This window comes from Numida meleagris, chromosome 20 (assembly GCF_002078875.1).
Source record: "Numida meleagris isolate 19003 breed g44 Domestic line chromosome 20, NumMel1.0, whole genome shotgun sequence".
In the NCBI taxonomy this organism is placed as follows: Eukaryota; Metazoa; Chordata; class Aves; order Galliformes; family Numididae; genus Numida; species Numida meleagris.
The window spans coordinates 3043717-3069650 of NC_034428.1; the positions used below are offsets into that span (position 1 = coordinate 3043717).

Here is a 25934-nt window from a genome sequence, read left to right on the forward strand (position 1 = left end):
CCCCCATCACACCCCGCTCTCAGCACCAGCACCAGATCTGCTGCGGGCGGCCCCGGTGCACAAGCGGGGGCTAATCTGTCGTCTAGCTGCCGGCTAATCAGATAAGTTTCGGGCAGAAAGTCTTTATAGACAGAGGTACTTTCCGCGGGCGTCTGGCTCCAGATTTCCACTGGGTGCGGCAGACAGGAGCGGCTCTCCGCCCCGCTGCTCCCCCCCGGCATCCTTGGGGATGCTCAAATCCCAAAGCCGCTGAGCACCCGGTGCATCTTCCTCCGCTAAAACCGCGCGGATCCCTTATGCAAGCAGAAGGCTCACGACTTAAGCGAGCCCACAGGTGAGTGGGAAGCCCGTTTCTCCTGCGCCAAGCACTTTTGGGTCTTATCCTCTTTCAGCTGCCACCTCTAAGATGCATTATGCAAATGTTTCGGTGTCTTAAGCCATGGACGGGATGAACGCGAAGCGATTATCAGTTCTTCCTAATCACGCCAATCGATGGCTGGATGTCAGGGACAAGGGGACAAATGCGGATAAACGCTGCCATCAGCACAACGCGCAGCGAAGGGCGGAGGAGAGGAGCGCAGGGGGAGAAGGCAGGGAGCGGGGAGAGAAAAATGGGATCGTGACATCTTTGCCATGGCAGAGCGCCTTGCATCCCAACGAGCCCAGAGCACCTCTCGGAGGGGAACGTGCTAATGGAGCCATGGAAGGAATCGGGGTCTGCCCACACTGCCATGCAGCTGCATGAAGGGAAGGAAAGCGCAGCAAACCTTGTGTTTTTATCCCAAAAAACCCACCTAGGTTTCCAGGAGGCGTCCCGTTAGCTTTATCACCACCTTATCAAGGCCTGACCTATGCCCAAGCAGGAGGCAGCACCCCAAAAACGCACCCATGCCTCTGCAGGAGACGAAGCCCACATGGAGGTGACACTGAGGGGAAAGGGACACGGGGCTCAGACAGCTTTTAGCACAGCACACCGGCCCCAGGAGCAGCTCTGCAGCACTCCTGTGTGCTGGGAGCTGGGGCTCACGCTGCCACAGCCCCCCCGCTTTGCTCTGCCACCCCCACCTGCCTGCTCCAGATAGAAAGCTTGCAGCGTTTTTACCAGCCATCCTCTTGAACATCCAACCAGCAAAGCCCCACGGGCTGCTTTCGTCCCAATGTCTTTTAAAAACAAAATTAAAAACTAAAAAAAAAAAACATTTCCAACCTTGAGGAAGTTTAACTTGGAGCTGAATCTCAGTTCTCCGGGTGCCCCCTCTGTCCCACCGCAGCTGGCTGAGCATCCTCCCAGCTCAGTCCTGCCCCACACCAACCCATTCCCACTGCCACCAGCCCTACACCACCCCCTCCATTCACCATAAAAACCCCCAGAAACGGTGTTTCTCAACAAAAAACAGCTCCTGGACAAACTCCCCCCAGCACTCACCTCTCCCAAAAGCCAACTGCACACTGCCCAGCGCTGCCCCAACCACCAGCACCGATGCACAACGAGCAGCACCTGGGCAGAGCAGGCCCACACCTGGTCCCATCACCCAGCTGGCCACTGCTGGCCCTGGGGCAGCCCCCTCCGGCCAGCTGGGCCCTGATTGCTCTGTCCTGCTCACATCCTTGCCCTGGTATTTTTCAGGAGTCCCTTTGGGAAAGTGCCATTTTCCATAGGGTTTGCACAGCCCAACTCAGAACCATGGAAGCGTTATCCTTGAGGGACACGGTCAGTGGGCATGGTGGGGACAGGTTGATGGCTGGGCTAGATATCTCCGTGGTCTTTTCCAACCTTAACCACAGAGTCGCACAATCACACACTCATTCATGTTGGAAAAGACCACTAAGACCCTCACGTCCAACTCTGACCCATGCACCATCCCCATGGCTCCTGGGCACCCCCAGGGATGGTGACACCCCCTATCCCAAGAAGCAGACTCGCTCATTGCAACCCTGACGTGCAGAGAACAGAACTGCAGTGCACACAGCCGGCACAGGACTGAAGACCCTTCCCTTGCAGGGAATGCAATCCAGTTTGCAGGATATTAAGATGCAGAACCAGGGATACCAACAGACAGCAACACCTGAAACCTGGCTGCTTGTCCTGGCACGCGTTAAGGCAGCGTAACACCAGCACCGAGGCTCCCTGGAAGGGAAAATAAAACAAGTGGGAGAGCATCACCCCCACAGCACCGCTCCCACACGGCCCTGCAGGCAGGAGCCCCACTGAGGGGATTGCAAAGGGCCACGTGGAGGATTTCCCCATCTGTGTGCAGAAGGCTGTAATCCAACCCCCCAGGTGCTCACTTGCAGCCCAGCAGGGCACAGGGCTCTGCTCTCCTTTGTCTCGCCTCCAGCCCCTGCCGGGTGCTGCCGATGCAGGCTCCCCCCACCCATGCACAAACACACATGCACACACAATCAGATTAAAGGTCTGATCCCTTCCAGTAGCATAATATTATATTTTAAAAACCGGATTAGAGAAGGGGGCTTGAGCAAGATACACATCTCCCAAAAGGTCAAGGAGGAGACAAACAGCCTTCTGTGGGGCTGCAGGTTGCCATGGCAATACTGGGTTTGCATGGGGTTTGGGTAATTAATGGTTCAGAGCCGTGGTGACACAGGTGTTTGTGAGCAGCAGAGGTGCACGCCCTGAGCAGGATGCCTAGGTGCTTCAGCTCCTTAAGTGACACCTGGGTGGGAAACTGAGCACTGCTGCAGGGAGAGGCTGTGGGTTCACTGGGATGGGGCTCAGTGATGCTGACAGCCTCCTAACCCCCTTCTGACACCCGGCTCAGGATGATGGAGGCTCTGATCACGGGGTGCTTGCAGGTATTCCTGCTGTCTTAGCGCACTGAGCTTTGCGATGCACTCGCAGCACGAGCAGCCTTGAGTCCTGAACGCTGAGCTTCACCCAGCCCTGCGTCTGAGCAGTGAACCCAGCCCAGATGAACTCCTTTTGTCGCTTCCAATTACAGCTGACGCGCTGTTCCCTATCTGAACCCACCGTCCTGGTTCTGCGGCGGCGTACGGAGCAGCTGCACAGAGCAGGAAACGTTAAGGAAGGGTGAGGGTGAGAAAGGGGCAAGAAGAAGCAGGTGCTGATGGCTGAGGAAGGAGCAGGACACGGTGCTCACCAGGATGCCCCTCCTGCCCAGAGCTCAGGGACAGGCAGCAGCGCTGAGGATTTCCCTAAGGCCAGCTCGGGCCAACACGTGGCACAGGGCTCGCACTGAACTGGCCCCCGAGGTCTGGAGCAGCGTTGGCAGTGTGTGTTAGGGATGTTTACTGCTGTGCTCTGCAGAGCCTCAGAAGGGAACCAGCCCACTGAACACAGTGTGCCATGCCTTTGCCTACTCTCCACTGCACAGATCACCCCATGCTGCTGCAAGCTGCCATCCCATGGGGTCCCCGTCCTGCCACCACTGCCAAGAAGGAGAAGGGGCTGGGTTATTATGAAAGCTGGGGCAATTTCCAAATCCTAACGAAGCCAAAGCATTGGAGCAACAGATCCCCCCCCCCCCCCCCACAGGAGCGCAGGGAAGCAGGGATGAAGGCTCTCCCTGAGCCACCCGCAGCCCAGCAGCTCGCCGTGCACCCCAGTGCTCCGACACAGGGAAACACAGCGCCGAGACAGGCTACCAGCTAATGGCTGCAAAAAATTACCTCTGGAGGGAAAGAAACCGCCGCTAATGCTCTCTGCGAAGGCTCTGGCTGCTTAATGGCACTGCCCAGCCCTCTGTCTCCCCAGCGCGGGTGGCTCTGATGAGGCTCTGTAATGGCAGAGTAATGGGGCACCAGCAGTCACCCGACAGCAGCAGCGCTTCCAGGAACAGGCACTGGGGAGGCTGTTAGAGCAGCTGCCTGCGTGGGGAGGTGCCCCAGGCTGCCCCTGCCCACCCGAAGCCCCCACGGAGCCCCAGCAGGGAAGGATGGGTCTATCAGATGTGCAACGTGCGGATGGACCAGTGAACCGGGACGAGGCTCACCACACACGCCCCTGTGAGTGAGTGCTGGGTTGGTTGTTTTGAGCTGTATCTGCAGCAGAATCATCTGCCCAGCAGCGTTTGCCAAGTTACAGAGGGGAGCAGGCAAAGATGGGGGGGTGCCCGCTGTACCCCGGGGATGCTCGGCTGCTTCCGAGCCGGATTCGGGCTGGGAGCGACGCCTGCTAAATGTGTTTCATTTACGGAGATTAGCGGCGGCTGCATCTTTTAACGAGGAGAAGGATGGGGAGACTAATGGCTGGAGACAATTAACCAAAATATAAATCAGTGTCACCGTCCCCGCAGCCGGCGGAGGCAGCCAGGCGCCCGCAGGGTCTGGAGATGCTCGCGACGCGCTGCTCCGAGCGGCTGCAAAGAGAGATGGCACAGGGGGGAGGGGGGGGAGAACAAAACTGAGCCAACATTTCCATCGTTTCCAACAGCAGCTGCCTCGTGGCGCGCGCCCAACAACAACAGAAACCTCAGCAAACACCTGCATGGGGTGGCACGTGGGCACGGGGAGAGTGGGAGGCATCAGAGAGCGAGGGGCAACCTGGTGCTGCAGCAACAGAGCTGCGGATGGAGCAGCTGCATGGAGGGAGCCGTGCTCTCGGATCGCCCTTTTTCATCAGCTGGCAGGGCGAGCGGGGAGAACCTGGTCAGAAATGGGTTGTCTCCAAAGGGACGGGGAGCAGGAGAGCGACGCCAGGTTTGGAACGGAGCAGAGACTCCGTGGAAGCAGCACGGGAGGAAATAAAACGGAAAAATATTTCTTTTTAAATATGTTTCACCGGCTCTCCATCCCCTTAACGATCACTCGGTAACTGCAGGGATTATATTAAATTTTACCGATCGATACCGCGGCCATAAAACTGTCCCAGCCCTCTGCCCCTCCCTACAATAAAGCATCAAGAATCCGATATGCAAAAGGAGGGATGCTGGGGCTGGCGGGGGGGGGGGGGGGGGGGTTCCCCTGCCCCATCTCCTCCTGGCTCAGGGCTGCGTCTCAGCTCCGTGCTGTCCCCTGGCTCTGTGCTGTGCCACCCTCCCGTACCACCGAGCCCCTCCTGGGAGCACCAGTGATGCTGCAGAGCGTGGCTCCAAGGAAGCAAACAGTGCCTGCTGGAGCTGGCAGTGGTTTTGTTGCTCTCCCCTCCTTGCCATGCCCTGACCATGGGAGCACAGCGGTGTCAGAGCGCAGCCCGGGGACGGGGCGCGCATGTAAATCAGCGCCGTGCAAAGGGGGGGGTCGGGGGGGGGGGGCATAATGAGCTTTTTATGGAAGCCATTAAGAGGAAAACCCAGATTGGTCTATAAATACTGTTGCATCGTTACAGCGGTGAGAAACAACCTTATGTAACGGCACGGCTACGCAGTGCCGGGACTGGTGGGAAATAACCGCGCCGAGCCCTCGCTTTTTGGGAGTTCAGATTGTTCTGAACCCAAACCAAAACTAATTATCAATTTCCAAAGCAATGCATGCACTGCAGCCCTTGAAGAAGACACGTCTCCCACGAGCAGGTGGAGCAGAGACCCTCCACCTCCAAACCCTGTGCACATCCAGCAAAGTGGATTCCCAAGGGGCAACGGATCCTCCCCTGCTCCTTACCAGCGCGCCAATTTCACTAATTAGAGAAGAAAAAGGGCCCTTCCCATCCCTGGAGGTGCCCATGCCCAGGCTGGATGGGACCCTGGGCAGCCTTGATGTGCAGGGGGCACCCAGCCCAGAGCAGTGGGGTTGGACTGGGTGGGTGCACGGTCCTTTCTAACCCCAACCAGTCCACGATTTCATGAGGAATAACAGACCAAAAAAAAAAGACATTTCTGACCCAGCACCCAACCAGCGCATGGGCCCCCACCTTCCAGCCCAGCAGATCTACTGCAGGATGAGGCACTTTCCCCTTCGGTGCCGCCCACGGTGCCAGGCAAGGTCAGTGCCAGCGCCAGGGGAAAGCCTGGGGCTCCTGAGTCAGCAGGAGCTGGGGGGAGCTCAGGGAAAGCTCTGCCCCCTCCCTGCTCATCAGCTGGCGTGGCAGCATCCCGCTGATGGACGCCTTCCCCGGCAGGCGGAGCAGGATCAGACCTAAAGCTGGGCACAGGAGGATTTGGGTCAAGGATTTGGAGGCCGCGATCAGGCGACTCGCAAAGGAGTGGGGAGGGGGGGGGAAGGAGGGGGGATGGAGTTTGTTGCTGTGAAACAATAGGCAGCTGCCAGCCCGCGGCACTGTGCCATCACACGGGCCAAGAAGGCGGCTGAGGGTGAGCAGGGGGCTGCACACCTCCTGCACCCCTCCCCACCTCTCCCATCCCCGTCCCCACACCGACTGCAGCGCAGCAAAGGGCTGGGATGTGCCTTCTAACTCTCTCTCCTCATTTCAGCAGTTCACCTCCAACTTCCCCACGGGCTGCAAAGCCCCACAGCTGGTATTGACCTGGCGATCTGTGTTTGCAGCTCGCCGTGCGCCCAGCAGCACCAGGCGGGCACGGTGCTACCTATGCACCCAGCTGGGTGCTGCTGCAGCTAACGGGAGGTGTGAGGCAGCGGTTGCACCCACAGCCACAGGACCATGCTGCAACCCTGAGATCTTGCACCCGAAGCATGAAATAGGAGCAGGATTTCCAGCAAGCAAAGCTCAGAGCATGGCTGCCTCTCTTTCCACGGTTTCCTTGGGTACATTTTTATTGCTTCTGGTCTGCATCACTGATTAGAAAAGAATTTCAGCCACTCTCTGTCCTCCCCAGACATCTGCCCTGACCTGCTCTGTTGGAATCTCCTCCTTCCAAGGAGATGTCACCCATCAGACATGGGCAAGATGTCCCTGTTGGCCTTTAATGGCCCCTTCCAACTCCAACCCTTCTATGGCTCTGCGATGCTAGAAGGGAAGGAAAGGGAAAGGCAAAGGAACAGAGGCAAGAGGGAAGGGAGGGAGTTTTACCCACACAGAGCTGAGACACCTGCAGATCCCAAGCCAGCCCACACAAGCCTAATTCTCCTCCAGACTGATCCTGGGGAAAAAAAAAGTCATCTCGCAGTGTCCTGAGCAAAATGCTCATAAAATTTCATTAATGTTCATGACAGTTCATAAAAATGATCAGTAGAGCTGGCAACTCCAAAATGAGCTGGAAATAAGTTTAAAGATGTTTTTATTGTAATCCTGCTTCGTCGTTCAGCTCTCTGCAAGCCCATAAATAAAGAGAGGATGGAACTACACCACACTGAAGCTGGACTGGAGATGGGGAAGAGATAAAGCACTGCGACGAAGCACTGGGAGCCCACTGCTAAGGGCACCTTATGCTGATGGGCAGCTGTGATATGGGCCACAGCAGCACTCAGCATGGGGACAGCCGGATGGCACATGTGAGCCTCGGGTTTCCCCTCCTGCTGCAGTGATGCAGATAGGGCTGCTGAGTCTGAAGATCTATCAGGCAGACCTGGTGCATCTCAAGTGCGGTATTTCATACAGTCATAGAATCATTAAGGTTGGAAAAGGCCTCTAAGATCCCCAGGTCCAACCCCAACCCACCATACCCACTGACCGTGTCCCCCCAAGTGCCACATCTCCACACTGAGCATCTCCAGGGATGGTGATCCCCAATCCCTGGGCAGCCTGTGCCAGCACATCGCTGCTCTTTCTTATTTCAGGGAATAAATGTTTCCTGCTGCCCAACCTGAACATCCCCAGGCCCAACATAAGGCCACCACCTCTCACCCTGAACACTGCAGCTCCCTACAGTTGTAACCCCGGAGCCAAAAATCACCGTGCAGCAGGACAGAGGGCACGGTGACCTCCGAGAGAGGGACACAGTACGTAACAGAAATGAGGAGAACAAACAAGACGGGGAAAATCTCACCCACCATCATTGCCCTTCCTGCTCCTCCACCTACAGCCTCCGGGTGACACCCCACCCAGAGCTGTGTGCAGCATGGGGATTACAGAAGTGACACGGAACCCAGCACCCCAGGCTGGCAAGAAGCCTGCAGGGTGGTTAGTCTCTCTTCTGCCTGCCTGCTGATTGTTCTTCGTGCCCAAATGCACCGTGCCTTGTCCCTTGAAAGCCCCACCAGCTCCCACCTTTGGTGCACGCAGCACTGGGGCGGCAGGGTGAGCTCGGAGCCCTTTCCCCAGCAGCCCATCTCCACAGCCCTGCCACGAGCACTACAGGCACCCATACATCTCTGCTCCCACCATCCATCACGCCCCGATCGATCCCTCCCGACCGCAGCCTGCGGCTCACCTTGGCCGCTAATAAAGGAAGTTTCACCAGCAGAGCAGGCAGAACGCGGCTTGGGGAGAGGCTCATGCAGTTCCCAGCTCTTTTGAGTCAGCTGCATTTATGCACCCCAGCCACCATCTCTATTTTGCCCTCTTCTCCATATACAGACCTCAGGGTGCAGCCTCCATCACCTGCTCCAGGTGATGCATCCCTCCCTCCTCCCAGAGCCGCACCATCTCTTCGTTTCCCCATCCACCCCCTCCCAGGGGCTCGCTGTGCTCCCATGCGAGCTCACAAACCCTCTGCTCAGTCCCCTTGTGAACCACAAGCACCCACCCCATCATCCCTGCTCACTCCGCATCAGCCTCCCGCGCTGGATCTCCACGCTTCAACCTTCCAAAGCCCTTCTGAAAGCTCAGCTCCTTGCCAGACCCAAGTCACACCCAGCCTCACTCCTCAGCCAAGCAGCTGCTGCCTGCATGCAAGCGCAGGGAAGGGCTCGATGCTCCTCTGCCTGCAGCACCAGGCGGCCCAGAGGTCCCCAATTTTTCTCCTGACAGCTTCTTTGGCCGCTCTGATTTGCACCATAATCAAAGGGCTTGTCCTGCTGAAGCCTTGGACTCGTCTGGACGCCGCGTTCCAGCGTTCCTGAGTCATGGACAAACAGAGATGTTTTGCTCAGCCAATAAAAAGAACGCGTCGCTGACATGCAGCTGGTGCGCCTAACGGGTAGAAGGGCTCTTGGAATATCCCAAACTCTATTCTTTTTTCTCAGTTCATTCAGCTGCCTGCTCTGAACGGATGAAATGTTCAAACACTCCGACGAACGATCTCAAATGGGTGATGAGGGACAAGTGTAGACAATGAGCAGTGGGAGCTGATGAGCTGCAGGGACTGCTCACATCCCGTGTATGAAGGGCGAGGCCGACTTAAATATGAAACCCCCAGATTTCCCAGTAGGGTGGGAAGAGGGCGGTCAGAAACCTACTCCAGCAACGTGCCCTTGGAGCTGTGATCCGACACGCCAGCTAAAAGCAGAAGGACATCACTTACGCAGCAAGCACGCTCCCCAGAAGCAGCAACCCAGCACGTGTCCATCCCAGCAGCACAGGAATCCTTTGGCTGGGTTGCCCTGCAAGAGATCCCTTGCACCCGCAAGGGTGGATGGAAACCCATTTCCTCCCCCCTCCTCATCCACGTGAGCACACGCGTGTCACGATCCGCACAAGCGAGACCAAAGGGTAAGACCAGACCCACAGGGAGGGGAGAAACGAAGGGAAATCCTGAGGGTCCCAGACCTCACTCACCCCCAAAGGCCCTGTGGAACCCAGGGAGATGGCCAGCAGCTCCCAGAGCCAACCTTCACCGGTGCTTCCAGCCACAGAACGATGCTCTTTGCCTCCTGGGGGGTTTGAGATCCACAAAGAGGATGGCTGAGCCATGCAGCCCGAGGCATGTCCTGCTGCCACACAAAGCCCTCACAAAGCAGCTGGTGGAACACGAGGCTTGGAACGAATGCTCAGCAGCTCCTCCCAATTGCATCTCAGTATCTACACTCCCTGTCTACACGTGGATGCTTCGTGGGGCTCGATCCCATCAAAGCAAAGGTTGCCCGTGTTCTTCTATGCAAGCGGAGGCTTAGCTCCTTGGCTGAACCTTCCCAACGCTCTGCTCTTCTTTCTGACACAGAATGTCCTTGTTGATGCCTATCTGTTACACGGATTTGGCACGGATTTGCTTTACTTCTCATCTTCCAGCAGAACAAAAGGACACGTCCCTTTCCTTGGGCACCTATTGTCCCGGATCAAATAGGCACGTCCCTGTTTGACCAACACACTGAGCTCACCCGCCTGGAACGGCCGGCCCTGCCAGCGCCACGAGCTTCCTTGTACTCACCACCTTTGCCTTCAGGAAGCACGTCCTGGTTCAGGGCTCTACGGGTCACGAAGGTGAGAGCTCTTTGTGCGCTCTGCCACGACGCGGATTAAAACATCCCCGCGGGCAGCCTACATCCTGAAGCCGCGGCAGAAACAAACCCACGGGCCAAACTTGGCCCCATGTGACACGGAAGCCCTCCCCGTGCCAACCCACAGCGCACTCAGCGGGCTGTCACCGGGCTCTTTTCCCTTCCGCAGCGCGCAGTCAGCTTCGCAGCACTGTGAGTGGCAGCGGCAGCTCTGCGGGGCTCTATCTCCCCGGCCCCATCTGCCCCACTTCAATCAGGGGGGCACAGCCTGCCTCGCTCTGTGTGCAGCTCAGCTCACCGCCAGCACTGCAGCTCCCTGTCCCTCCGGAGCTGTCTGCTCCTCCTGCTGTAACCTGCAGGCGTTATCAGCCCGCAGCCAGCTCCTCTAAGCAGCAGGCGCCGAAGGCTGCAGGGCGGTATGGGTCACGTCTACCTCCCAGCTGCTAAATGCCTCTCCTGACCTCTCAGTCCCTCCTTTCGGCTCTTCCAGATTAGAAGGCAAAAGCTCGCAGCAAAGAGACATAAAGGAAGAGATAACGAAGCAAACGGGCAGCGCACAGCTGTCCTGCATCAGCCCGTGAAGGGCAGCGCAGCGGGATGCTCCGCTGACAGCACTGCCTGCACCACGCAGCAGCACCTGTGCTGAGTCAGGAGCAGCCTTGACACACTCGGAACCTTCTGCTTTTCCATTCCCCAAACATTTCTCTTCTGCTTCTTCCACCTGCCCTGATGTGTCCCATCCCTCCAACACCCCTTCCCCAAACGACCTCAGCTGCACAGCACTGACCGCAGGCACACACAGCAGCCCAGCCTGAGCCCTGCTGTTACACTCAGCCCTGCCTGCCAGGCTTTGCACCAGGGCTGGACTCAAATAGAAGGCCCACATCTCGGTCCAATGGAACCATACCCATCCACAGGAGACACTCCTGGCCTAAAATACGCTTTAACATGGTTCGAACCCATCCAGAGCTGCATGGCTGCGTGCTGCCAGCACACCCCGCCTCTTATCTATTCCTCACTCCCCCTCCTGCAGCTCCCTCAAGATATCGAGTGGCAACAAATGGAAGGAAAATCCTTTTCCTCTCCGGAACTCCTTTCTATTCCCCAATTTATTTTCGCCGTATGCCTCAGCCTCAGCAAGGACATCTGCCCACGGCGCTGAGCCACTGCAGGAGTGCAGGGCTGCAACCCCATGCTCACTACCCCACAAGCTGGCATGCTCACCTACAACACGCTTCAGCTAATTATTTGAGGAGTAATATATCCACGTAAGCAAATTCTACCTTAAAAAGGCAATTTTAAAGGAAGGGAGCTGCAAACAAAGGCTGAAAGCTGGTGTTCACTTCGAAGCTTGACAGGGATGGGAGAAAAGCACCTGGCAGCACAAGGAGAGATCCTAATCTCCCCTCTCAGGACAATTCCCCCACCTCGAGCTTTGGGTTCTCCGCAGGCAGAACGCCTTGCACCCAATTACATGTCTTTATCCAGGGCAATACTGACAGCAATTCCACGGTGGCTAAAGCCAACGAATCCAGGCATCCTCTGGCAGGTGGGAAAGGAAGATCAAAGCCAACGCCGTGACAGGTAAATTAGGATGGCAGCTCTCAGAGCTGCCTGACTTCACAGAGCATGGAGACTACAGGTGCGGTGCATCGCTCCCATGTCCTGCCATGGTTTGGGGAGGACGTGCCCAACTGCTGGGGGCTGAGTTCTGCACGTCACCAAGACCCCGTGCCATGGTCTGGGCAGGAGGGAGCTAAACGAAGGCAGCGAGCAGGCGGAGGGAGCCCAGGAAGCGTGCTTGCTGTCATAAAAACCAGAGCACTACTTTACGCCGTGCATTCTAGGCTCAGAAGTATTTTTTTTTTGAAGCCAGGGATTCTAATTTCCAGAGGTGTTTGCACCCTGAGCCGTGGCTGTGTTAAACTGCAGCATCGCTGCTCAGCTGGCTATTAATTAGGGCTCGTGTCAGCACTTCCATTACAAACCTCTGCCTTTTAGGAGTTTATAACGCTGCCATAAAACTTTGCTCTAGGCTGAAATTTATCATGAAAGGGTCTGCCTGGAAGGAATCCATTCTTTTCTATTTTAGAGTCCCAAAAGCTTACGGCCACAAAAAGGGGATTTTACTCTCAGGACCGGTGCACAAAAGAAGCCCTTCAGCTGTTTTTTACAGGAGCGCTGGGGGAGATGTGCCTCCCAGACCGGCTCCGAGACGCCTCCTGATTGGGGTGGGGGTTTTATATGCTGAACGTTGTAAATTTTAGGAATTACAGAGTTTTATGCTCCAGGGCCAAAGTCGGTGCTTACCTAAATACCAACGAATCCCTCTGCCCCACCAGAGCGTGACGCAGTTCATGTTTCTCACTGTTCCCTCCCTGTTTCCTCCACTGAGCCCCACGGGGGAACCAAGACGTAACTCCCACCCAGCACTCCATTAAGCAGAGATGGATCCATCTCTCTGGGCACACAGGTATGACCTTCACACACTGCTGCTGCCAGCAGAACAGCCCACACCGTGCTCGCGTGGGGATTTATCAATGTGTCAGAGCTGCCTGACTTCACGTAGCATGGAGACTACAGGTGGGGACTTATCAATGTGTCAAACTGGAAGAGGCTACAGGTGCTTCAGCTCCTTGCTGCCCACCTCACCCTGGTGCCCAGCTCTGACGGGAGCAGCACAGAGAGGCAGAACTCAGCGCTGCGTTTGAAGGGCATGTGATGGAGCTGGGAGTCACCTCTGATACTCTCTCCTCCTGTTTCTGATGCCTACATCAGTCACAATACTGAGAGGGATGTCTTTCTGAAGCTGTTACACAGTGTCTTCTAGAGTAAACAATGCATTTGGCTTATACACGCGAGGCGCTTGGTGTGCAGTGAGCGCTTCCACCAGCAGCAGTTGTACTAATATTTTCCTACTGGTTTTTAATCTGTAACTGAACAGGAAGTTTACACAAAGCATCAGAAACTACTTCTAGCACAAAGGAAAGTCCTCGGTGCTTTGTGCCCCTCGCTGTTGCCGCCCACCTTTGGGGCAGCACTGCTTCAAGCCTTTCGTGCAAAGCATCACTCTTGCAAACAAGATACAGACTCCCACACCACTAAGGAAACACACACATCTGGGCCACCCCACTCTCATGTTCTTCCAAAAAGGGGTTAGAGCAAACACACATCAAAAACAGCAATGGGCTGTTTTTGATGGACTGAGCTGGCCACACTCTGTGCAGTGCACCCCAGGGTACCACTGGCCTTCTTGGCCAGCAGGGCTTGCCGATGGCTCATGGTCAACCATTGGTCAATTGCTGGTCAACTGTTGGTCAACTAGGACACCTTTGGCCTTCTTGGTCACCATGGCTCACTGCTGGCTCATGGTAAGCCGCTGGTCAACTGCTAGTCAACTGCTGGTCAACTGTTTGTCAACCAGGACACCACTGGCCTCCTTGGCCACGAGAGCTCACTGCTCGCTCATGGTCAACTGTTGGTCAACCAGGACACCATTGGCCTTCTTGGCCACCAGGGCTCACTGCTGGCTCATGGTCAACTGTTGGTCAACTGCTGGTCAACTGCTGGTCAACCACGATACCACTGGCCTTCTTGGCCACCAGGGCTCACTGCTGGCTCATAGTCAACCTTAGTCAACCACGGCCAATCAATTCTCTCTTTCAAAAGAGACTGTTTTCCCCAAGAGAACTTTTCCCAAAACAAAAGAATAGAAGGAAGGATATTTGGGAAAGGGAGAAAGAAGGAAGGAAGAAAAACCCCAGAGGACCAACAATCAGAAACGTTCATTTGCATCTAACAGCATCCGTATGCCAGTAACATACCATAAATGCTTAGCCTACCATACATAGAGGGTGCCCCAAAATGGTACCTGCAAGAGGTCTCTCGGAAGGAGATGTTTAAATCCCAGTGGGTGTGTATCCTGTCAACAAACAAACAGAGAGATCAATGGCACATGCTGAACACGGCATCCTTTGCCATCACAACCCACCCTCTCCCCAGCTCTGCCCCTGTGCTGCAGGCACAGCCAACCCCACGCATCCCATGGGTCCCACCGTGCTGGCAGTGAGACCTGCATGGGGAAGGAGCCCCACTGGTGCACGCAGGCTCCCCAGCACGCCCAAGGGCTGCAAGGTGTTGTCTCAACTAATGCAGGAAGGGCTAAACATTGACATTTTATGAAGAAAACCCAAATATCTCTGCACTGTACTCCCTCCTCCACGCCCGCCCCGGCTGTAAATAAATTATTAGCAATTTCCCACCTCGGAAATTAATTTCCCATACTCTGTCACTCTGCCTGCTAACAAGCAGGAACAGCAGATTCTAGATGAATAACATCCTCAATCAAGGCAGGGCAGCCACGGGTTGTGCATCTTTTTTCTCCCTTTTTCTCCTCTTTCCAACCAGGCAGCATCCACACCAGCCCCGGGGGCTCAGGCAGACGCCTGACCTGTGCTCTGCTGTCTCGGCGTGCTACCGGGAGCACTGCTCCCCTGCCACCCCCAGCAGGGCCGTGACCCCCGCTGTCCCTCCCCGTCAGGGTGATTGATGAGCAGCCCCATAGGAAAAGCAGCAGGACTGCAGAACGAGCCTCACCCAAGCCTGCCTGATTTGAATGTGCTCTGAATTGGGCCAGCAAGCACTTCAGCGTGAGCAGGGAAGTCAATGGGACTTAAGCACTGCTCAGAAATCAGTTGAGAACGGCGCTCGGCACGGCAATAATTGCACATCCAAGGCTGCAAGTCTCCCCAAGGCGAGCCTGGCTTTGTGTTCACCCCATAGAGAGGCTCGGAAAGGAGTCCCACGGATCTCTGAGCCATTCTTTCAGGGGTGAGCATTTCTTTTAGGGTACTGTTAGATTTTATTAGATATTAAGTTCCACCGATAAAGCTGCGCTCTGCGTTTATTAGTTCCACATGTACCTAGGTTTTCCTATTCTTCTTCACATACAGCGGTTCAGAAAACCCACCCTGGCTTTCCATCTCCCCAGCTTCTTATCTGCAAACAGAAACAGAACCCAAAGCTCACAGCGAATTCAAGCCAAAGCCCTTGTGGTTCTTATGGCCCAGGAGTACCAGCCCTGCTCACACGACAGTGCTGTTGGTGGGGGCTGATTTTGCTCTGCTCCCTAGATGACACCCACAAAACCCCCTGGAAATGGAGCCGGGGGATCATGCCCCTCCTTTTCTGTCTATGAAACATTGTTCAGTGCCCTCCAAAACGAATAAATAAATTAATGAAGGAACAACCATCCGCGATGAGCCTCAGCACCACTGGACTTCAAAGCATAGGGACACTGCTCAGGAGAGCTGCAAGCAGGGGAGGGAAAGCCTCAGATCCACACAGGGGCAGCTATCAGCTGAGATGGATAATTAAACACTCGTATTTAGACAAATGAATAGGTGAGAATGAAATTAAATCCTAATTATCTTTTTTTTTTGGAGGGGGGAGGAGGGGGGAGGGATAGGGAGCAGAACCAAGCGCTCCTACCACGTCTCTATGCTGCTATCACCAATTAGATTTCTGAGGCTAATGCACATTTTGCTTTAACGGGTTATTCATCCAATTGAAATCAAATTACTAATAATTTGCAAGCTATGAGCTGCACCAGCCCATCCTTGGGTTGCACGGAGAACAGTGAGCGGGAGACAGCTCCTTACAAATTAAGAACAGAAAAGATGGGGGGAAAAAAAATGAATACCAGCCCCACAGCGTGGCCAGTGCTGTCTCCCACCTCCTCACCCCCCCCAGGATTCCTGACATGGTGTGACCTGTCGCATAGAGCTCAGTGCAGCAGGCCAGGGCCCCACGTGGAGCTGCACGTGGGTTCCCCAGCTGTGTGCGGGTCAGCACCTCGGCGAGGAGGTGTCAGGGCTGGGTCTGTGCAAAGGGTGAGGTCACTCGTACATGCAGGCAAAACAAACCCAAAGAAATGATGTAACAGGAAGGGCTGAGGCTGCTCGAGGCATCCCTGGGAGCCCGCGCCGGGATGAGAATCCAGCCCAGGAAAGAAAGCGACAGAGCTGGCAAAATCAGGCAGCGCAGCTGGGATAGTTTTTCATTTTTAAGTTGTTTTTTTTTTTCCCTTCCCCATCGTTCCCTTGTACCCCAGAGGCCCCTGCAAGCTTTTTCGGCAGCAGAGCGGCCAAGGGAGCAAGCCAGGCGTCCTCGCACCCCATCCCATTGCTGAGCCCTTGCCCACAGCCAGCCTGCTCCTGTGGCCACGTGGCCAGCACTGCGCAGCCACATCCCACCTCTCCCCTGCAGCCGCCCCTTCCTCCTCCCCGCTGTCCCAGGGCCAGCGCTGTGCTGGATGGAGTCTATCTGCCTCATTTATAGCACAGCGTGGGGCTCTCTGCATGCAAGAGCGGCCTCAGGATTCCAGCAAGACTGAGACCTGGACTCAGGGTGTCTTGGCTACGCTCCTCCATGGAAGTGATGCTGTTTAGTGGGCACGGTGGGGATGGGTTGGGGTTGGACTTCATGATCTTGGAGGCCTTTTCCAACCTTAATGTTTCCATGGTTCTGTAAGGCCAGCTGCAAGGAGCTACAGGCAGCGACCAGGAGCACTCATGGGTCAGGATTTTGTTGGCTCCCCACCTCGCCCTTCACCTCCTTTCCAGTCTCCCATCTCCTCAGGCAAGAAGGGAATTCTCACCATTTCTTATTTTTTGTCCCACGACACCCCTGAGAAGAAGGAGCCATTTTCCTTCTCTCCCTCCACAAATACATGGCCTCATTAGGCCCACAAAACGCTTCCTGGCACTCTGGACCAAGTCCAGCCTTCGCTTCCCAGATGGATCTTTAATTGAATATGGTGGCTGTTATTAAGCGGCGCGTGGTTCAGAGAGAAGGAGGGGAGGGGGAGGAAAGGGAAGGGAGAGGAAAAGCAAATGATGAGCTGCGGAGGGAGGAAGAAGGGACTGTGAAAGAAACGTGTCGTAACACAGCACCTCGGGAAAACATCGAGTGAGAGGACAGCAGAGGCAGTGTTGTGTAGATCCCATGTCAACCGAGAAGGCACTGGGACTTCACAGCCCACACAAGAAGGTGCACATTGGCCACTCAAAAACTTTCAGAGCCAGATGGCCAACCCTACCAGGCACCGGTGCAGCCACAGCGAGAAGGGCAATGCAGCCACTGCATGCAGGTGAGGCTGTAAGAGAGCAAGATTTTTGGAACCAGGGCTCTGATTGAAAGAAAAAGGATATTCCTCTGCAGCACCGGCCCAATAATCCTCAGAGCTTCTTCCCTGAGTGCTTACAGTCTGGGTATCAAGCTACGGTATCAAGCTCAGCAGATGCCTCTGGTTATATGAGACAAGATTTTAAGCCCTCTGTTTTCCAGACAGGCGGCATAACACCAGGGCTACTTAGCACATCCTGCAAAGCAGGCTAAGGAGGACTCAGAGGGTCTCACTACAAGATGAGAAACACTCACCTTTAAGCCTGGGTCACCTGGATTTCTAAGCAGATGAGCCAAGCTCCTTACGGTGCAAGACTCCGTTCCCTCGGCTTTATCACACATGTGCAAGGCAGCAAAGTGACACAGTTTTGCAAGGACTTGCTGGGAAATAAGCCGGCATGCAGTGAAACGCATCAACTACAGGCACAGATAGAGGCTCCCTGCTCCTTCCTAGGACGGGGCCCTGAGCACCTGATGGAGCTGTGAGCGTCCCCGTTCACTGCAGGGCAGTGGGACCAGATGGCCTTTGTGATTCTGCAACTGAAGAACACCCCGAGGCGGCTTCCTCAGTGCTTGCACCTCCTCTGAAGGCCACCGCCATAGGCAGGAGCCTCGGAGCCCACATGCTGGAGGCTAGGATGAGGGACGAACCAACACGCTAAGCTCCTGGCCCCACTTCTCACCCCTCGGAGCAGCACGCAGCATCCCCTTGCACCACGGCAAGAGGAAGCAGTCAATATAAAGGAAATTGAGAAAAGGGGGGGAAAAAAAGGCAACGATGTCCAAAGCAACGACGTGACGGTTGTAAGAGCAGCTGCACGCAGGGGTACATGGGGGCCATCGGGGTACGGGATGACGACACAGGCCTCAGCAGGCCCAAGGTTGGGCCTCAGGCCCCAGCAGGCCCAAGGTTGGGCCTCAGGCCCCAGCAGGCCCAACCTTGGGCCTCGGGCCCCAACCCTGTCCTCCTGCTCTCACAGTTTAACCTATTTCTCCCTCCCGGTGGGAGGCAATAAAGCCGCAGCCCAATCCATCGCAGCCGGGGAGCGCGCAACAGGTGAATTAGGGGCAGCAGCAGATGGGGGGCTGGCTGTGCGGGCCCAGCTGGCGTGTCTGCACGCTGTCTGCCTGCTCCACTGCTCCTCGCTGGGGCCGAGGCACCGCCGCACCATGAGACCTTCCAGGGAACGCACCGGGAGCCGTGGAATGAGAAAACCCAGCTCTTTAATTTGGCAAAACTAAACCCAAAATGAAAGGGGGGGGGGGTGGAGAAGGGCGCTGTCCCAAACCTGAGGCTCCCTCTGCTCCCTCTCCCCCCCGTGCACGTGCACTGCGCAGGCACATCCCCAGACACCTCTTATTTCCCAGCGAGAACCCCGACAGCGCTGCCAGGGATCACCCAGGCTTTAATTACAGCTGGGCTTTATGAGAAGTGCTGGCTGTTTGGTCTCCCTGCTTCCAAGCTGAATGTACTGGCATCTGCTGGAAGCCGAGGGGGGAAACAGCTCATCTCCTCGGGAGCGAGAAGCACATAAAACATAAGAAAAGCAATTACATGCCTTCGGTTTCCACTCCTCTGTTTTTATAGGGCTTGTCTTAGGATCTGAGTGATTTTATGCATCAGAGAAAGATGACAATCAAGATGAGTTGCAATGATATGCATGGGAGGCTGAGACACTGCGCCTTCAGGTATTTATTTCCCTGCAGCTGCAGGTCTTCTAAACATCGTATTTCTTCAGAGGGATGAGGGAACCCCAAATTTTGCAGCTGAATATTACTGGCAGTAAGACCTTACATGAGAGCCCAAGCGACAGCCACCAGAATGTAACTCAGAGCAACCCTTCTCCTCCCCCTGTAAGCCTGCATGAGCTCCAGGATGAATGTATGTGGTACTGAGCAAGACACAACCCCAACATCTCAGTGTCAAGGTAACCCTGGTGTCTGACTGCCTACTGCAACTCCATTACACCTCCTTTTGTGCTGCAGAGACACTCCTGGGACCAGGAGATGCCCTCTGACACTCGTAATCAAGAACGTGTATCACCCACCATTGCTGCTACCTCCATCCAAAGCTTTGCTCACCAGCGTTAAGCTACCCAGTTTCTATTACATCAGAATTTCTGGGTAAATGAGAGCAAAAGGCAGGACTTGCAACCCATCCACCTCCGTGCATTTTCCAGATGGCTTCTTGGTCATGCAATTCATTGGTTCCCCAGGCACAAAGACACAGAACACTGGACAGAGGATGCAACAAAAATCAGCCTGCAAACGCAGATGCCTTCAGTGCCAACACAAGGCCCACGATGCACGGCCGCCTAGAGCCCTACTCATCCCAGACAGGAGTGAGCAAGCACAAGAGAGGATCCCACTGCCCCTTCTAAACTCCAATGGGACACCACAGTTGAATTTCAGGCCCTGGAGGTGACTCCATTGGGCAGCCCACAAAGCTGGTCACCCACTGCCCAGATTTCCGTGCCTTTGCTCTTGCAGTGCCAGCAAGACGCAGGGAAGTACCTTCTTTTCATGATATTGATATGGAGATCCTCCTCCTGCTTTACTTCGGGGTGTTGACCATTGCCCTTGTCACTCTCTTCGCTGTCGTCACTATGCGAGAAAATGGAGGTCAGCTCTTTCTTGGGGATCCTGGTTGGGGGGAGGGGGATTGTCCTCTTCTCTGCCAGGCGACCCCGGTTCTGGCACAGGGCAGAATCAGTTGGAACGGGAAACGGCAGGAGAGAAAAAGAAGAAAAGAAGGATCTGGTTAGGCAACCCATCACCAAGAAGCTCCTCTCCAAAAGTCAGCCTGGAAGGCAATGTGTTAGATTCCAGATGCCAAACAGGTACAGAGGGTGGGCAGTATCTCCTACCAAAGGTTGCGTACTAACACAGCAGAACAGGTGAAATGCAACCTCTGGCCATGGCACAGCAAAGACATGACCCTGATAATCCCTAACACTTCTGCTCACCTTTGCCAGCCAGCACGTTTGTCCCCCGCACAGCACACAGTTGGCGAGGACAGATCTTAGAGAAGAAGCATGTTTTCAGCATGCACTGAAACCAAATGAAGAAAGATTTGTGGAACGGGTCAAGCAAATGCAGGGCAACTCTAACTAACAGCAGTTTCTCTGCAAGAGCAGCTCCAGCCTTCCAACCCAACCTGGCGAGATGGGAACGCGCTGGGGGAGCCAGGCGTGCTCTGCTGGGGGGAGCGGAGCAAGGCTCAGCCCATGCTTTTTGCATTAAGCAAATTAAGAACTTTCCACGAAGACAAAACGCAACCTTCTTGTTTCCCTCCGTCCACAAATTTCCAGTTGCGGTCATTAACGGGGAGCCCTAACAGCGGGGATAATTAGCTCAATCCATCTGGAAGGCATCACCCCAAGGAGGCACGTGAGCCGTCCCGTCCTGGTGCGCTTCCAAGCCGCTGCAGGCGGCCAGCGAGAAAGGAGCCAAGCTGGCTTAGCAATGGGAAAACTCACACGTAGGAGGATAAAGGCAACGCCAGGAGAAGAGGGCACTGCGGCCACCAGATCTCAGCCCGGCCTTCGTCCTGCCGGAGCGCGATGCATTTTTTAAGGAGTTGCAATTTATTGTAACGATGAAAGAGGGAGCAGGGGGAGGGCGTGCAAATTTCCGCGTCCAGGTAATTGCCATCCGCTCTCTGCTGTGACTTCCCAGGCTGAAGAGAATAGCACTGATCGGATACTAAAAATCCTTTTATGGCCACTACGGTGCCTCCGAGCAGTTACCGGGTCTCAGTGACTCCCCAGGGACTCATCAGCCCTAATGAGAGCACGAGTGCAGCACGAGGGGAGGTGTGAAAGCGGGACACGCAGCCCCCCAAGCAGCAGCACCCCTCCACCTTGCTCTACTCCTTCAGATGCTCACCCTTCACCTTTCTGACAACCCTATCCTTACCCCTACACAGGCTGCAAACACACCCTGGTGTAGAAATATGTATTTATACACATCACCTAAGCACTTCTCTGGGCAATATGCAAGCGTACACACACACCTGTGTAGGTATCACCTCACACCCAGCTGCTTCCACACAAGCAAACAGACAACGCAGCGGCCCCGTGTGCTTGCAGCCACGTGCATCCCAGCTCTCCAAATGCATTTTTCAAAGCTGCATTTATTCTTGCCACCAGGTTGGGGGGCATTTCCTTTTATTCTGTCGTCGCATTCCTACCATCCCAGAAAATGAAGACAGATGGAACCAACCCGTTTCGCCTCTTAGGTTCACCTCTAGCCAGCTGTGAACCAACTGCATCCAGCAGCAGGGCTGCACGCCAGCATCGTGCTGCTGGAGCATCCTTGCCTACACCACTTTGTCATCTCAAAAGCACAGGGATGTAAAATCAGTGAAAATACGAAGGAAAACAGGACCTTTTGAACCCACCACACTCACCGCCAGGTGTAATTTGTTCTGGGAGCGCTGCGTGGCTTGGCCTGCCCTGGATCTCATCACCCCAACCCTTTTTAATGACCCCCCCATAAACTGTCAGTTATTCATACAACTTTAAGAGCTCGCTGGGGGCCTCCCAAGGCCTTATATCTGCCAGAATTCCCATTGCCAGCTTGCCAGCCCACCACCCAGATCTGCAGGGAGCTGAGAGAGGAGCTGAGCAGGTGCCATCCCCACACGCACCGCTCCATCAGCATCCCAACCCCACGAGAATGCAGATGCCCCTGGAGCCTGCACACGGACACGGGGCTGTTTGCAGGACGGCTCACGTGCCCGTGATTCAACCCTCTGCAAATGTCATTTCTATTGGATTAAAAAAAAAAACAAAACAACAACCCAAAGCCAACAAACCACCAGAACAACACAACGGCAGAAACAACAGCGCATGCATTCCTTCGGTACACGTCGGTCTGGGAGACACAGGGAGCAGGAGGGGGGGGGGCAAGAGGGAGGCTGGTGTGCTGCCAACGCTGGGAGCTGAGGAATGCTCAATCTATTCCATATGCGAAGGAAATCCTCAAGCCCAGACAGCGTTTTCTCTTTTTTTTTTTAATTGATAATAAAGATATGGAAAAGGAAAGGGGGAGGCTCCGAGTGCCTGGAATCTTTTTCAAATAGCAACCTAACCAAATGGCTTTGATTAAGGAAATTACACACCCACACAGCCCACACACCCCTCGCTGGAAAAATGGCAGTGTTTGCATTTAGCTCTGGCTGAGATGAGCAAAAACACTCAGGAAAGGGGCAGGTGCCTGCCCAGCTAATCCCCTGGCCTGGGCCTTCATTAGGAACCCGTGGCCATCATCCTACAGGCACATGGCATCCTATGGGTTGATGACAGCCTACAGACACATGGTATCCCACAGGTTGATGGCATTCTACAGGCACATGGCATCCCACCAACACATGGCATCCCATGGGCTGATGGCATCCCATGGGCTGATGGCATCCTACAGGCACATGGCATCCCATGGGCTGATGGCATCCCATGGGTTGATGGCATCCTACAGGCACATGGCATCCCATGGGCTGATGGCATCCCATGGGTTGATGGCATCTTACAGGCACATGGCATCCCATGGGCTGACAGCACTCCACCTTTGCTGTTCCCCATCTTACAACCCACACACATGAGGAGACCAAGGTCCGAGCGAGCCTTGGTTTTCAGTCTCCTGAAGAAAATGACATCTGAAAACCTTGATTCTACCTCAGTTTTACCCGCAGCTTGTTGCACAAGTATGTTACATCCCTACATGCACTGCTTCCCTTCCTACAGGACTCTCACCTCCTCACCTCGATGAAGAGCACTGACATTTACAGGTGGAATGCATTAAGGGCAAATACATCCCTCCGAGCTTACTCTTCCTCTCCTTTTTGCTCAGCTACCATTTGCAGTGCAATATTTACATTATTCAGCAGCCAAAAAGACAAGCAACCACCAGGCCATCTTCCCCCAACAGCCGATCCCAGCCTGAAACTTTGCAGAGAAGAGATCTGTTGTTCACACAGACACTTCTCCATCTGGGCAAAATACTTCTTTTCACACGGTTGTTTTTAATGGGCCAAAGTCTGCTCCTGCTTTCTGCCACTGTGTGTGCAAGCTGAACTGGGACCCCAAACTGGGACCCATTTCTGCAGCTGCCAAGCCTGGAGCACTGTGATTTGTAGAAACAAAACTGAGGTTACTGAGGCCTTGGCAAAGGGAGAAATACTCTGATCAACGGAAAAGAAAGATGAGAGTTTGCAGGAGGCAATTCAGAGACGATCTGAGGAGGAAAAAAAATCACAAAGCTTTATCTCAGGGAGCCTGCAAAAGAAGAATCCATCCGTACTGGGCAGGATTTCTGCAGTTCTGACTCTTCCAATAGTGCCACACAGACAAAAGAAGCAGAGGCAGCTACACTTCCCGAAATAACAGAACACACGTGCAAGGCCGGTGGTACTCTCTGTTAATCCATGTAGGTCATGGTGGCCCTTGCACTGATTGCAGGATAACCGACCCAGCTCTGATGTCTGGGAGGCAGAGCAATGCTGGGCAATCACTGCGAGGTGCTGGTCCACCCAACCAGCTGCATTCCTCAATGCTCTGCTTCCTCGCCCAGCAAGTCCCGCACCCGTTGCAGCATCTCTTAAGCCCCAATGGGAGAATAGGTCAGAATAATCAATTTCCATTCAGCAATTTGACGTACTTGCTGAGATTGTGCTCCAATTGTCCTCTCCAACCGAAGAGAAGAGCTCGTAACGCCCTGAGCTAAAGAACTGCCATTACCTCGTTACCTGATGGGATCCCATTACCAGCCGGCACTCAGCTCAGCTCTAACAACCCCAGTCCTTCCCACCTGCGTGGGATGCGTTCAGAGATGGCAGAGGGTGAGGAATCCTTCTCCTGAGAGCAGCAGGAGGTTCCTAAGATGCCCATCACAACACCTTCCTGAGACAGCAAACCCAGAGGAACACGGACGGGGGGGGTCCGGTGAGGGCGTGCTTTGTGCAACGCATCTCCGTCAACAAAAAGAGCATCTAAATAATGAGAACCGAATTTCTGAAGAATTCCTCGGGGCACCGAGATGTTTCAGACATAAATAGCCAAGTGAGACGGCAAACGTCTACTTCTCCACATCCACACCAGCAGCCCACCCCAGTACAAGCATATCCCTGCCCTCCACGGCTGGAGGTACCACCCCACTGCTCCGAGCTCCCATTTCCAGACACGTGCTGGGAGCCTCTTTGCTTCAGCCCTTTCACCACTCGGGGCTGCCAGCACCCCGCTCTACACAATGCTATCAATCCCAGCCCAGGCAGTCCAGGCCCATTTTTAGGGTATTCTACAGAATAATCTTTTAAGTCTAATTCTATTCTTATTGAGAGAGTGGGAAAGGACGTCAGAGAAGAAGACTGCCCTCAACCACCGTGATCCCAACCAATTCAATGCCCCCGTGCTCTGCTTCCTGCTGCAAGGAACCATCAGAATGCTTTCCATCCCTTGCATTGCTTACGTTGTAAGCGTTAGGGACACAGGAGGATGTCTTGGTGACACACACAGCAGGGCTGTGGGTACTACTACAGCTGCAGAAATCACACATTTTAAACCAAAAGAAAGTTACAGAGGAGGGAAGCTCTTCCCATCGATATTAACAACGTTATTTCCCGAAGCCCTACAGAAGCAGATGAACAAGATCTGCGAGCAGAAGGGAGTGTTGCCCATTTATTACCTCTGAGTGAGTTATAAAGCCTCAAGGATAATTTGTTAATAGACTCGGAGCGACGCTCTTCTGGAAAAGCCAACTGGAACTCACAGCCTTTGAAAGGAAATAGTCTAGGATAGAAAATCTATCAGCCCTTTGGAGCTACCCGTCCTCCAAACCTCTTTGGATGCGGGCTGAGGAGCGCCGTGCTCTTTGTTTTCTGTGCCTGTCCCACATCAAATAACTTTGTCCACTTCAGCCTGAGGTTGAAAAGAAGGAAGAAGAGATTTGAAGCCAGGTCCTCAGGCAATGTAAGTCAGTATTAGCGGAGTAAAAGCCAACTTACACCAACTGAGGACGTGGTACAGCGATGCTGTCTCCTAAATAAAAGCAAACTCGGGCATTTTCCCCTTTTTTCTTTCCTTTCTCGCCCTTCCACTCTGGTGAAGAGACAAGGAGCACAAGGGCACGGATGCATTCACACACTCCTCGCACCTCCCTGCTCTGCTGCTGGGCTGGAGAAGGACGAGAGAACAAAATCATGTCCCCCATGCCCCCAGGAATTAACGTCTGCTCTCAGGTCTGAGGGAACACATCCTTCCCCAGAGAGGCTGAAACAATCCAGCAGGAGGAACGGGACCGAGGTTTGTGCTCACGTTCTGCTCTGGAGAGATGTGCTGAAAGCATTTCTTTGAGATCCGGGAGGTTTCCAAATGTGCTCAGCCAGAAGGAGACAGACACAGGCTTTGCTCAGGAGAACAAGGCCTGGCTGCTGCACCGTCCCAGGGCTGGGCTGGGGCTGGGGATCTGCAAGGTCTGTTCTAACCTGCCCACCTGGACGGCGTGCACTTTTACCTTCTGGCTTTGCAGCAGCAGGTGCTCTCTGCTGTTGTTTCATTTTGGTTTGGTCTCTTTTTTTCCATTCCTTCAGCTCTGCCTCCCTCCCC

General features: G+C 54.6%; 1 protein-coding gene across 1 annotated transcript in view; it reads right to left on the minus strand.

Annotated features, from left to right (window-relative positions):
* The window catches only part of SAMD11 (sterile alpha motif domain containing 11), a 62168-nt gene that overhangs the window by 23824 nt on the left and 12410 nt on the right, over nt 1–25934 (minus strand). Inside the window, exons 3-4 of the mRNA XM_021417217.1 lie at nt 19849–20027; nt 14021–14071 (exon numbers count right to left, since the gene is read on the minus strand). Of these exons, the coding sequence (XP_021272892.1) occupies nt 14021–14071; nt 19849–20027 (230 nt within the window). The remainder of the gene's footprint in view (nt 1–14020; nt 14072–19848; nt 20028–25934) is intronic.